The 12345-nt window shown below is 40.3% G+C and overlaps 1 protein-coding gene across 3 annotated transcripts; it reads left to right on the top strand.

Annotated features, from left to right (window-relative positions):
- The first annotated feature begins 931 nt into the window (after positions 1-931).
- Positions 932-11814, top strand: LOC133515139 (uncharacterized). Of its 3 annotated transcripts, none has more exons than XM_061847457.1 (12): positions 932-1120; positions 2130-2206; positions 2544-2716; positions 5244-5342; positions 6655-6741; positions 6835-6978; positions 7058-7165; positions 7268-7324; positions 7659-7784; positions 9228-9267; positions 10201-10255; positions 10975-11814. In XM_061847457.1, exons 4-12 carry the CDS (start codon positions 5295-5297, stop codon positions 11714-11716), a joined length of 1407 nt encoding a protein of 468 aa, XP_061703441.1. In that variant the 5' UTR covers positions 932-1120; positions 2130-2206; positions 2544-2716; positions 5244-5294; the 3' UTR covers positions 11717-11814. The 3 variants fall into 3 exon arrangements, with proteins under 3 accessions (XP_061703441.1, XP_061703440.1, XP_061703439.1); XM_061847456.1 differs by having other exon boundaries at positions 2105-2206; XM_061847455.1 differs by lacking the exon at positions 932-1120 and adding an exon at positions 1335-1389 and having other exon boundaries at positions 2105-2206.
- The last annotated feature ends 531 nt before the right edge of the window (positions 11815-12345 follow it).

Below are 12345 nucleotides of genomic sequence, written 5' to 3'. Positions count from 1 at the left end.
TCTACCCATGTACAATGCGTACCACCAATTTGCTGCCAATCATATGATCAAAATATTAGGAATGACCACTATTTGCATTTTACCAAGTTTGTACTTTTATTGTTTGTACTTGTGTTGTTTTTCAACGAAAATATCTCTACAACAATCATTAATAATATTCTTTGTGCAAGTACAGTTCGGTATATCTTGGGACAGTCCATAGGACTTGAAGGTCCCTTCAATTGTCAGAACAGAATCCCTCAACCAACTCAAATAAATGTTCAATGATCGCATACCATTCTATTAATACTGTTGATAACATATATTACAGTCTTAAATAAATAAGCAAACCATTTAACACTGTTTAATTTAAACATTTTTTGCATTAAGTATGTGTGCATAAATTGTTTGTGCGTAGTGCAGTTTATCCACTACATTACACATCCTTGGCCAAGACTTCAAAAGAAGCATTTGATTCATCTCCAATCTGAAAAATATCCATTGTAGCTACCTTTGTGCATCACTGCAAACTCATCATTGATGAATTGGTTCAGTTCTAGTGCTTCCTGCATTCATGAACAGTGATCCCATCTTGCTCTCACAGCATGTCATCCTCTGTGCCATCCATGGCGTTTCTGCGGAAACATTTTTTTTAATCCCAAAAGTCTTGGTTCCCTTTATTTGTCATTATTGTCAGCGCTTTGAGGGGAAGCTCCACCGTGTTAACAGCTCTTCATAGTCAGGTCGCGATCAAAACAAAAGCTCACGCTACGAAGAAATGAGCGTAATGAGCACTTTAAAGAAAAAATCGAGCATTTCATTTGTGCGCGCTATTCGCACCCCCCCCCCTTTTTTTTTTTTAAATGATCGTAGAATTGTTCTACGCACTTTCAGCTCACGTTGTTTTGCTTCCGGTTTGCTTGCGTCATCGACCGGAGTGATGACACATTTCTTTTAAAAGCGGCCTCTCAACTAGCCCTTGTAGTCGATTTTTTTTTCTCTTGGACAAAAGTTAGTTAGTAAAAAAGTTAAAACAAACTCAGGGGCAGTTTTTTCTGGTGTTTGGTGCAGTAGCAACAAATATGCTACGCTAACGATCGTAAAATGCAAAGTTTGCTCCGCCCAGGAGGTCAGAGTTCAGGTTGGTGGCGCACATTACCGTAATAGATGTAAATTTGTAACACAAGACATTGAATATCATATCGAAGTTTGTATGTGTACCTTTATACTACTATACAATGTGATTGTATTTTTTTATTTTTCATCCATAACTAAATATAATGCCCTGTATTGACTTTTTGAATATATTTTGGGGAAAAAAAATTGCGCATTATTTTGAAGAAATTACGGTACTTGTTCCAATCTGGAACATCTATTCTAAAGAGCATTAACTACTAAAGCAATAATCGTGTAAGTATTGCATTGATGAGTCCATCCATCCACCCCTAGGTGTGTTATTTCTGTCCAGGAAGACAAAGTCTATTTGTGCTTTATGGAAATTGTTGTCTAAAATGGAGCAACTATTTGCACTGATGCGTGTGGCTAAAGAGGAAACTTTGCTGTCGTCCGTGTTCACTCTGTTATCTTCAACACGAGAAAACAATTGGAGGAACAAAACAAGTTCGTTGTTCTTACTGGAGCAGAGCGGTAGATGGCAATCATCCAGTATTATGTAATGACGCCATCTGGTCGCAAGTAATAAAAATGTAAAGAATGCATTCTGATTGAAAAAGAGTGGTATGTTAATAAGTTTGCTAAAAATGTCTTTAATATAAGAACATTTCATGATTATTGCCTAGGGACATTGTCAGGGTTCTAATTTGCTAATCTAGTAAATTCAACCACATCATACTCAAATTGCCTTATTTATGCACTAGCCTATTTTGCCCAAATCTAACAACTGCATCTCAAAATAAACTCAAAAATCAGAACCATGCTGTGGCAGATTTTCTCAAGAAAATATAGAAATTTATGGTGGATTAACGTTCCTTCTTCAAGTTGACGCTAAAGAAACACTGTTTTATTTGTTCTTTGCCCTATAAATCTCAATGGTTCTGTACAAGTGAAAAAAAAAAAACATTACTCTTTTCAATAAAAATAAAAAAAAAACCTTCAACTGACCTAGCTCGTCTGTTTTTGGAATGTGGGAGGAAACCCGAGTACCTGGAGAACTTCCACACAGCAGGGCCGGAGGCCAGACTTGAACCCATGAACTCTGCACTGTGAGGTACATGCGCGGTGCTTATTGCTTTGCGGCCGGAATGTTAAACTTCAAGTTCCAATGCAGACAAAGAAAATACGTAAATTGGTTTAAGGGCTTTGTGGTACAACACAACTGAGTTGCCTCGTCATTCAGACATCCTTAATTTGTGTGCAAGTGTCGTGTGTGTGTGTCGTGTGTGTGTGTGTGTGTGTGTGTGTGTGTGTGTGTGTGTGTGTGTGTGTGTGTGAGCGTGTATACATGAGAACATCATGTCTCTCTGTCTGTCTGTGTATGTGGAGGGGGGGTGGTTGGTTGTTGGCCGTGTGTGTGAGTGTGTCAACGATTTTTTTGCGCATTAAAGATCCACCCACCTATGACGCCGAGATATCAGACATCATGCTTGCAGACAATTTGAGAAAGACAACACAGTGGCATGTCGTGTACTGAGCGAACTTCCTGAACACTGAATGATTCTTATGCCGGATCCATACTGAAAGATACAATGAAGTCACCATCGTGGACACAAAAGTGACGGTAAGCTTCGACTGCCAATTTTATTGCATCATTACATATCAAAATGCCTCTTTTAGGGACACTTGTCTATGTAGAATGAAGGCCTGACTGCGTGTACATGGAAATTGCAGTGGGGGAAAAAAAGCACAATGGTGTAAAAAAAACCAAAACATATCCTTTTAAAAAAGTTTTTCCATTTATTAGCTATGTCAAACTTATTCGTCTCTACACAGTGTTGGTGTCGATCCTTCACACTTTCATAGAAACACCCGAGTTATTACTTACTGTATTTCAGTTAGTAATATACCAATTTCCAGTCTTCATTTTTTTCGTGGTTCCCTTACATTTCATTAAAATGTATAAATACAGTGCAGTGTTATAAACTGCGAATTGGCCACTTGAGGTTTTGCAGCATTAGAATGAAGAATGAATGATTGATGTTGAGGAGAAAGCGTTGGTGGTGTTTTTCAATGAAAGAATGCTTGTCGATGTGCATGTGCAGACGTTAATATGATGATGCGTGAATGGCTGTGTGCAAGAAAATAACACGATTCTTAAAACTGCTAAATGCAGTCAAGTGTTATGGTCTTAAATCTTGGTCTGGAGTGGAATAAAACTGTTTCACTAGAATCATTGAACGGGTAATTCTTTGGTGAGGGAAAATGTCAAAGCAAGCATCAACTCAATGACACAAGATATGTTCTGCACTGATGACACTGACAAAAGGGGAAGTACCAGGGTGTGACAACTGGAGGGTACCTGTCTGGTGTCCAGGAAAAAAAAAAAAAAACATTACCACAGTTTCATAATGCTTTTGAATTCCTTCCAAATGCATCAGTGGAGTGACGCCTGTTGACTGTTACGGGATTCACACTTCCTGCATTCAAATTTACTTGAACTTTAAAGAGTGAGATAAAATCACAGATAAGAACAGATTGTAGAACTGGCCGTTCTACACTGTGGCACTTCACAAAGATAAGGACAACATGTTAGAAAATAGAAAAATGAGTCATTGTAATGGAAATAATGACACATATGAATGGTTGGCCCTGAAACATAACAATGGTCTATATTTTTAGAAGCGGTGCTGACATGAAAACTTCACCGGAGGTTGGTAACGATCCAATTGACCCCTCCGTGGATATTGCGGAATCCGCGTTACTGACCAATCAGAGGCCAGAGATCTGCATAAACCAAAGCCCGTTTTTGCTCCCGCCATTTTCTCAGACATCATTGCATGGTCCAGTATAGGTTTAGTTAGCGTTTTATCGCGTATTTGGGTTATTTAACAAAAAATATGGTTAAGAGGTGTAGTCACGGACTTTGTAATAGTGACGACATGCTAGCGGAGAACGTCTCATTCATTTATACGAGATGTGTATTAAAAATCAAATTTAGGGCATATCTTCGTACAAACACAGTCTGGTTAAGCTTCGGTCGCGAGCCAGCAAGAAATCCATACATTTGTGCAGTCCGATCATTGCTAAATATCGCTCAACAAAGAATGAGTATGTCAATCGTTCACACGTAGCAATGTTATGCTAGCGGAGAACGTCTCATTCATTTATACGAGACGTGTATTAAAAATCAAATTTATGGCATATCTTCGTGCAAACACAGTCTGGTTAAGCTTCGGCCGCGAGCCAGCAAGAAATCAATACGTTTGTGCAGTCCGATCTTGCTAAATATCGCTCAACAAAGAATAAGTGTGTCAATCGTTCACACGCAGCAGTGTTATGCTAGTGAAGAACTTTGAATTCATTTATACGAGACATGTATTGAAAATCAAATATAGGGCATACCTTCGTGCAAACATATGTGTTCCGGTTGATATTAGATGGATTTAGTTAATGATGCGGTCTTCCACAAAGTTTGATCCATCGAAGGCATTTTTCGTACTGGGTCTTCGGTTTTGGAAAGGGTACGAATCGAACTCCACCAACTAGCCTTTCAGGATACCTGTCGTCACTATTACAAAGTCCGTGACTACACCTCTTAACCATATTTTTTGTTAAATAACCCAAATACGCGATAAAACGCTAACTAAACCTATACTGGACCATGCAATGTTGCCTGAGAAAATGGCGGGAGCAAAAACGGGCTTTGGTTTATGCAGATCTTTGGCCTCTGATTGGTCAGTGACGCGGATTGCGCAATATCCACGGAGGGGTCAATTAACCCATAAATGCAAAGAAAGCAAAACAAATGAGATCAAAAATTAAGTTGTGTGTAATCATGCAAAATGACATAGGGAAAAAGGACTGAACACATGAAGCAAAGGAGGTGCAAAAAAGCACGGAAAGCCAAGGCAACATCTTAAATCGATCAATAAGCAAATAGCAATCCACCCCCTTATCAGTTCAATTAAATATCAGCTTATTCAGTCTAATTGATTTCCCACAAAAGGTCTCATTGCCGAGGCACAGTTATCTTAATTGTTGGGTTATCGCGAGCATCTGGTGCAAATTTCACTTTGAAAAATAGTGACATGTTTAATACTTAGTATAGCCGCTGTATCTTATTTATTGTCATTTGTTCATCTTTAAAGCCTACGATAGAGACTGCACGCCGTAAGACCTGCGCCGTCCAACCAGCAGTCATGAAGTCCTCCATCATACCACAAGCCGTCGGCCTGGATGTACCACGGGTAAATAGGACAACACTCAGAGAATAAAATAAATAGTTTACAGGTTAGACTCAGGTCAGAAGTAAGTATATGCGAGCAACAGTATGGTTTCATGCTTAGAAAGAGTACCACAGATGCATTATTTGCCTTGAGGATGCTCGTGGAAAAGTACAGAGAAGGTCAGAAGGAGCTAGATTGTGTCTTTGTTGACCTTGAGAAAGCCTTTGACAGAGTAACAAGAGAGGAACTGTGGTACTGCATGCGCAAGTCCGGTGTGGCGGAAAAATGTTAGAATAGTGCAGGACATGTATGAGGACAGCGGAACAGCGGTGAGATGTGGCGTAGGTGTGTCAGAAGAATTTAAGATGGAGGTGGGACTGCATCAGGGATCCGCGCTGAGCCCCCTCCTGTTTGTGGTAGTAATGGATAGGCTGACAGACGAGGTTAGACTGGATTCCCCTTGGACCATGATGTTCGCAAATGATATTGTGATCTGCAGTGAAAGCAGGGAGCAGGTGGAGGAACAATTAGAAAGATGGAGGCACGCACTGGAAAGGAGAGGAATGAAGATTAGCCGAAGTAAAACAGTGTATATGTGCATGATTGAGAGGGGCGGAGGAGGAAGAGTGAAGCTCCAGGGAGAAGAGATGGTAAGGGTGGATGACTTCAAATACTTGGGGTCAACAATACAAAGCAATGGTGAGAGTGGTAAGGAAGTGAAGAAACAGGTCCTAAGCGGGGGGAACAGTTGGCGGAAAGTGTCTGGTGTGTTTGTGACAGAAGAGGATGAAGGACGAAGTCTATAAAACAGCGGTGAGGCCGGCCATGATGTATGGATTAGAGACACTGAAGAAACAACAGGAAACAGAACTCGAGGTAACAGAAATGAAGATGTTGAGGTTCTCGCTCGTAGTGAGCAGGTTTGATAGGATTAGAAATGAGCTCATTAGAGGGACAGCCAAAGTTGGATGTTTTGGAGACAAGGTTAGAGAGAGCAGACTTCGATGGTTTGGACATGTTCAGAGGCGAGAGAGTGAGTATATTGGTAGAAGGGTGCTGAGGATGGAGCTGCCAGGCAAAAGAGCGAGAGGTAGACCAAAGAAAAGGTTGATGGATGTTGTGAGGGAAGACATGAGGACAGTAGTGGGTGTTAAATAAGAAGATGCACAAGATAGGCATAGATGGAAAAAATTGACACACTGTGGCGACCCAATCGGGACAAGCTGAAAGGAACAGAAGAAGAAGACAGTCGAAGCAACCACATTATCGGAATTGTGTTCTGTTATTTGTGAATAGTACATTCTTTTTTAAGAATGGGTCACTTTTTTTCCAGGATGTCTTGTCAGAAGTGAAAGTTAGGCCTGTGCCTTCTCCAAGGTTAAAAAGAAACACCAATAAATGTGAATCCAGGGATATTCTGGTGAGTTTCCCCAAAAAAAGAAAAATAGATTATTTTTTAATGGTGGGATGCAAATGTACAGTTATGTATTATTTTATGGTTCATTGATCTTAGAATCCCCCCCCAAATAACTACCCCGCTGACTACAAGAGGCTGTCTCCTGTTCGTCCCCTTCCTGAGCCCCCAACGGGTATTTATGTGGATGACATTCATCCAAAAGCAGCAGCAAACGAAACCAACCCAACTTCAACTACAGAGGTAACGAACATATTTTTTTGTCTTCATGCATCATCAACACACTATTTGAAAGTGCTTTGCTTTTTTTCTTCTTCTCTAGCCTCCATCTGTCTATCACAGAACACTTTTGGCTCCTCCTCTTCCTCCACCTCGACCCCCTCTGGCCAACATCAGCATCAGACCAACTGCAGCTCAGCGGAAATCTGAGGTGTGATTTGTGGACACTGTCTGGAATATTAACAACACGATTGAATGTTCTACAGCTCCTCTGACAAACTATTGAAACAATTCTACTGTATATGAATTTCAGGACATATATTCTGATCCACCTTTGGCTCCTCAATCCTCCCAACCTAAGACTGATAACGTGAGTGAAAATACGGTTATTTGTGCAGTTGACACCAAAAGTAGTGATTGGAATGGCTGCTCCTTGTTTTTTTCCTAGAAGATGGGTCTAACGTAGTCCTCTCATTCTCTCCAAGGACGACCAAACAGACTTTAACTTTAATACGGAATAGAAACAAATAAATTCTATTTCTGAAAGACATTTCACACGACATCATTATTTATCATCAGAAGCTCAAAACGCTCGGTCCCAAGTGTTTCATAAGTATAAGAACTGACGACAGAATTGTAAGACAAGTGGCAGGATTCGATTGCATGATTGTGATTTAAAATATCGTTTTCATTGCCTTCAACAGATTGGACCACAGATTGCAACCATTTCTGGTCTGCACTCTTCAATAATATCATCAAAGGAGCCTGTGTACATTGAGCCAGACGACGCTCTCTACCTAGAAATTCTACCACCAGAAAATAATACCATGGTGGGTGCTCTTAGTCTTCTTTATTCTGATGTGGAGCATTTTAATTTGGTTTGGGCTTCGATCAATACCTTTCCCTTTTTGTTCAGTGCAACTGAACTGTACATGGGCAGTGATTCTTGTGTGTACTACTGGAGAGCACACGCATACCGCTATAGAGCTCGTGCACCTACGTCATAAAATCACGTGACTTTTGTTTATGTCGCCATATTGCCTAACAAGGCATTGTTCAATGCAAAGTTAGTTGGAGATGACATGAAAATATGTCTTATAGCATGACGCCCAGAGTCTAGTCTGATACTGTTATACATTTAGAAGGTGAAAATAAATGAAAGTATGTGGACAAATTAGATAAACTTGGCAGAGAGGACCCATATTTAATGGCGAAGTCGATGTTTTCGCCGATAAGAAATTGGACTCTTAATTCGCTTCCGCTTGTCTTGGACAACTGTATCTACATATACGATCTGGTGGGTAAGTCGTCCAGATTTACACGGAAAAGTTTGAAAGCGTAGAAAAGTCTGGATGCCTACAAATTCTTAGTTGCTGGATCTGTTCTCAATCAGGAATAAATCCCACATAGTGACGGGTTGACGGCTCGTGAACACAGAAGCTTTCGGCCACACGTTAACCTTTGATGAAATCCGTTGATCTTTTCAGCTAGTATTCAATACAAATACCAATATTCAAATAAATGACCACTAGTTTTACACAAACTTGCATTCATGAACTATCTAAAAAAGAAGACAGTCGTCTTCACGGAACGTACATTGCGGCCACACTTAACCTCTGTAAACCTCTGCGACAGTTGTGTGTCCGACGGTTTATTTTCTTTTTATAAATAACCATTGGACTCATTTGAGAACAATGCATATTGAAAAAAACTAAAAATCTGTCGGGAAGAGGTTGGCCGCGTCACGCTTCCATGTATGTTTGGAGACGACTCCCTGTCTTTTTTTTGTTGTTTTTTTTAACGGATTGTTCTCAATTGAGCCAATTTGGCATTATAAATACTTTTTGGTAATTTGAGATTGAGAAGAATGATTCCTACCTGAAATGAAGCGATCGCTACACAGGCGTGTGTGTATTTTGGTCGGGCACCATCCATCACGTTCAATTGCCGAAATCCATTGATCTTTTCTGGTCTTTTCAGCTGCTATTCAATGGAATGATCTCTTGGAATTATCTGTCTCGTCTGTTGTGACAACCAACAGCACAACAGGTCTCGGGTACTGTAAATATTCTCCTCCGGTTCAATATCTCCCACACTGTCGAGCAGCTTTGTTTGACCGGCAATATGGCGCAGTGAAAATGCTGACGTCACGTGCACGAACTCTATAGGTACTTTTACCACATTGAGAATAATTGTTCTACACTCAATGATGGTATCTAAAAACAGACGATGTAAAATGTATGTTTTTGTCTCTGTTTTTTGTTTTTTCACAGGATACCCTGGACCTAATTAAATGGATGCGAAAAGTTTCAAGTACGTATACGGTGTACTTTCTATGGATACATACATTAAAACTACAAGTTCCTTGTGACATTTTAAGCTAAAACATATCTGCTGACCATAGTACGAATAACTTGGGTTTTATCTAATCCTTGAGGAATGGCAGCCTACTGTTTAGCTGATTTGCTTCACAGTTCTGGGGATGTGGGTTCAAATTTGGCTTTACCTGTGTGGAGTTTGCACATTTTCCCCGACCCTGCGTGGGTTTTATCTGGGTACTCCGGTTTGATCCGTCATCCCAAAGACGTGTGCATGATTTGTTGATTAAAAACTCTAAATTGTCCTTAGGTGTTAATGTGAGTGCAAATGGTTGTTTATTTACATGTGCCCTGTAGTTGGCTGGCGACTATTTCAGGGTTTACCCTGCCTCTCGATCAGAGTCAGCTGTGATAGGCCCCAGGACGCCCGTGTCCTGAGTGAGGATAAGCGGTTCGGGAAAATTAGTGGATGGATAGATTATCTATTCCTGCTAAGTCCCATGTGTATTTAAAATTTTTTTAAATGTACATCGGGCGGCACAGTAGCTCAGCTGGTAAAGCGTTGGCCTCACAGTTCTGAGGACCCGGGTTCAATCCGGCCCCGCCTCTGTGGAGTTTGCATGTTCTCCCCGTGTCTGCATGGGTTTTCTCCGGGCACTCTGGTTTCCTCCCACATCCCAAAAACATGCAACATTAATCGGACACTCTAAATTGCCCCTATGTGTGATTGTGAGTGCGACTGTTTGTCTCCATGTGCCCTGCGATTGGCTGGCGACCAGTTCAGGGTGTACGCCGCCTCCTGCCCCTTGACTGCTGGGATAGGCTCCAGCACTCCCCGTGACCCTCGTGACGATAAGAGGCAAAGAAAATGGATGGATGGATAAATGTACATCAAAGCTAATCTTAGAATGTGCTGGATTTTTAACAGGGATGGATCACATGGCTCCGTCTTTGTATGGACTCACTATGGAGGAAGAATTAAGGTAACTACAGGAATTAATCTGATCAACCCCCCAAAAAGCAATTCAATTTGTCATAATTAAGAACAGGACTGAGTAAAATTTTGTCCCCAAGGGCAACATTGGATTTTTTTAAACAGACATATCGGCCTTATCATTCATCGATGAGGTGAAATTGATTTTATTTTAGTATTAGAATTGATTTTGGTAGCATAAATTAACCATAGTTTAGGAGTCAAATAATTTATTTGCAATAAATAATGTAAGTAATTATTTAATGGAATAAATTACTTAATTAAAGCCGACACCACTGCTAAAAAAATCAACGCTACAAAATGAAGACAGATGCCATAGTTTGGACAGCTGTAGTTTATAAGATATTAGTTCAAGTATCTAGTCGGCTACACGTTGCAAAAAGGTGTGCCGCGCTGTTCAATAAACAGTTACCTTTGTTTTAAGTTTCTCCATTATGCGGGGAGCCATGTCATAACAACACCGAGCGAGATGCCACAGGACCTGATGAACTGTCTGCGGTCGAGCAAGCTGGTTTATCTTCTTAGCTCACGAGCTGGGCATGGTTCCAACATTTCTGTCCCGAGGCATTTGATGCATTTAGAAACAAAACGAAAGAAATGAGTTTATGGTCCCTTGAAAGAATTATGTGGTCCGCGGGCCATATTTTGCTCACCCCTGGTTTAAGAACTGAGTACATCTAGAGATGTTCCGTCTCTTTCCCCTTTCAGATCATTTAACCAGAGAGCCACAAATACAAAGCAGGCGATTTATCTCTTCAACGTTCTCATGACGAGACGCAGTCGACGTCTCCAGGACTACATATTTGAATTCTTTTCCATCTCGGAGCTTCTGGAAAGAGATGACAAGAAGGTCAAAAGTATGGGTATTGCCGGAGGCACCACAGGAGCAGTGGGGGGAGTGGCCGCGGTGGTCGGGATAGCCTTGGCACCCGTGACCATGGGGGCCTCGCTGGTCGCTACAGCTGTGGGCGTCGGGATGGTGGGGGCGGCGGGAGGGATGGGTGTCCACGCTTCCAGACCCAACAAGAAGATTGGGGACAGAAAAATAATTGAGAAAGTTATTTGTAATTACATGTTGGATGTTGTTGACATAGAACGCTGTGTGAATTTTATCCTCTCTGAGATAACAGAGTTGCAAAGGCATGATCTTGTGAGATTACGTTTGGCTGGAGCTCAGCATGATGCATTGACGTTGGCGTATAAGTCAAGGTCTATGATCAATGACTTCAGAAATTGTACAAATGCTTTGTACACGAGCGGCATGTCGTCCGAGAGGCTGCTACACACCTTTGCCGCGGAAATGGATCAGTATTTTAAGGAAAAGGGGGGACAGAAAAAGCTAAGAAAGTCCATTAAGAGCAGACTCTCGGGAAGAGTTCAACTGCTGGCTCGAAATCTTCAGGATGAGCTTGACCATTTGGTTTTTGTGTGGAAACGTGTTGTAAACTAACAAACTACAATTCATTTAGAATATTGTCATTCGTAATTTTTTCCCCTGATTGTTTGTTTTTTATTAAACTGTGTAAGCTGTAGAGCTTTATTACTGGATGTGTAATTGTGTCATTAACATTAAAAATTACAATCCATTGAAGAATGTTGTCACTTGTAATTATTTTGGTCGGAATATAAACAAAATGTATTATCCAATATTAAAAACACATTTATCTATTTTTGATCCCCCTAAATTGTGATTAGTCTTGCCTTAAAATAGCTTGACCATGTGAAAATGTGTTGTCACTATAAAAAAGTACAATGAAATTTGGAATCTTGTAGTTTGTCCAGCTAATATTAAAACCCATGTCTAACCTTTTATGATTTTATTTGGAGAATTGTAAACTGTTGTCCTGTTTCTAAATCTGAATTGAAAACTCTTGATTCTAAATTTTGCCTTTCGTGCAGCTAAAATAAAAAGCCTTCTTTTTTGTTTTTGTTTTAAAACGGTGTTCATTTATGGATCATCAATACTTTAATAACAAATAATAGAAAAACTGTAAAAAAGAAAAACGATATTGATTTGTATTTTTTTCGAGCTACACGTTCTTTATTACATTAGTTGGTGGCATTATTATTAATATTATT

This window comes from Syngnathoides biaculeatus, chromosome 16 (genome assembly GCF_019802595.1).
Source record: "Syngnathoides biaculeatus isolate LvHL_M chromosome 16, ASM1980259v1, whole genome shotgun sequence".
NCBI lineage: Eukaryota > Metazoa > Chordata > Actinopteri > Syngnathiformes > Syngnathidae > Syngnathoides > Syngnathoides biaculeatus.
This window is presented reverse-complemented; position numbering and strand designations above follow the sequence as displayed.

Excerpts from the sequence above, each read along its gene's own strand:
- LOC133515139 (XM_061847457.1), top strand. The coding sequence starts at position 5,295 with ATGAAGTCCTCCATCATACCACAAGCCGTCGGCCTGGATGTACCACGG. Across the intron at positions 7,325-7,658 it reads CCCAACCTAAGACTGATAAC|ATTGGACCACAGATTGCAAC; the intron begins GTGAGTGAAAAT and ends TGCCTTCAACAG. Across the intron at positions 10,256-10,974 it reads ACTATGGAGGAAGAATTAAG|ATCATTTAACCAGAGAGCCA; the intron begins GTAACTACAGGA and ends TTCCCCTTTCAG.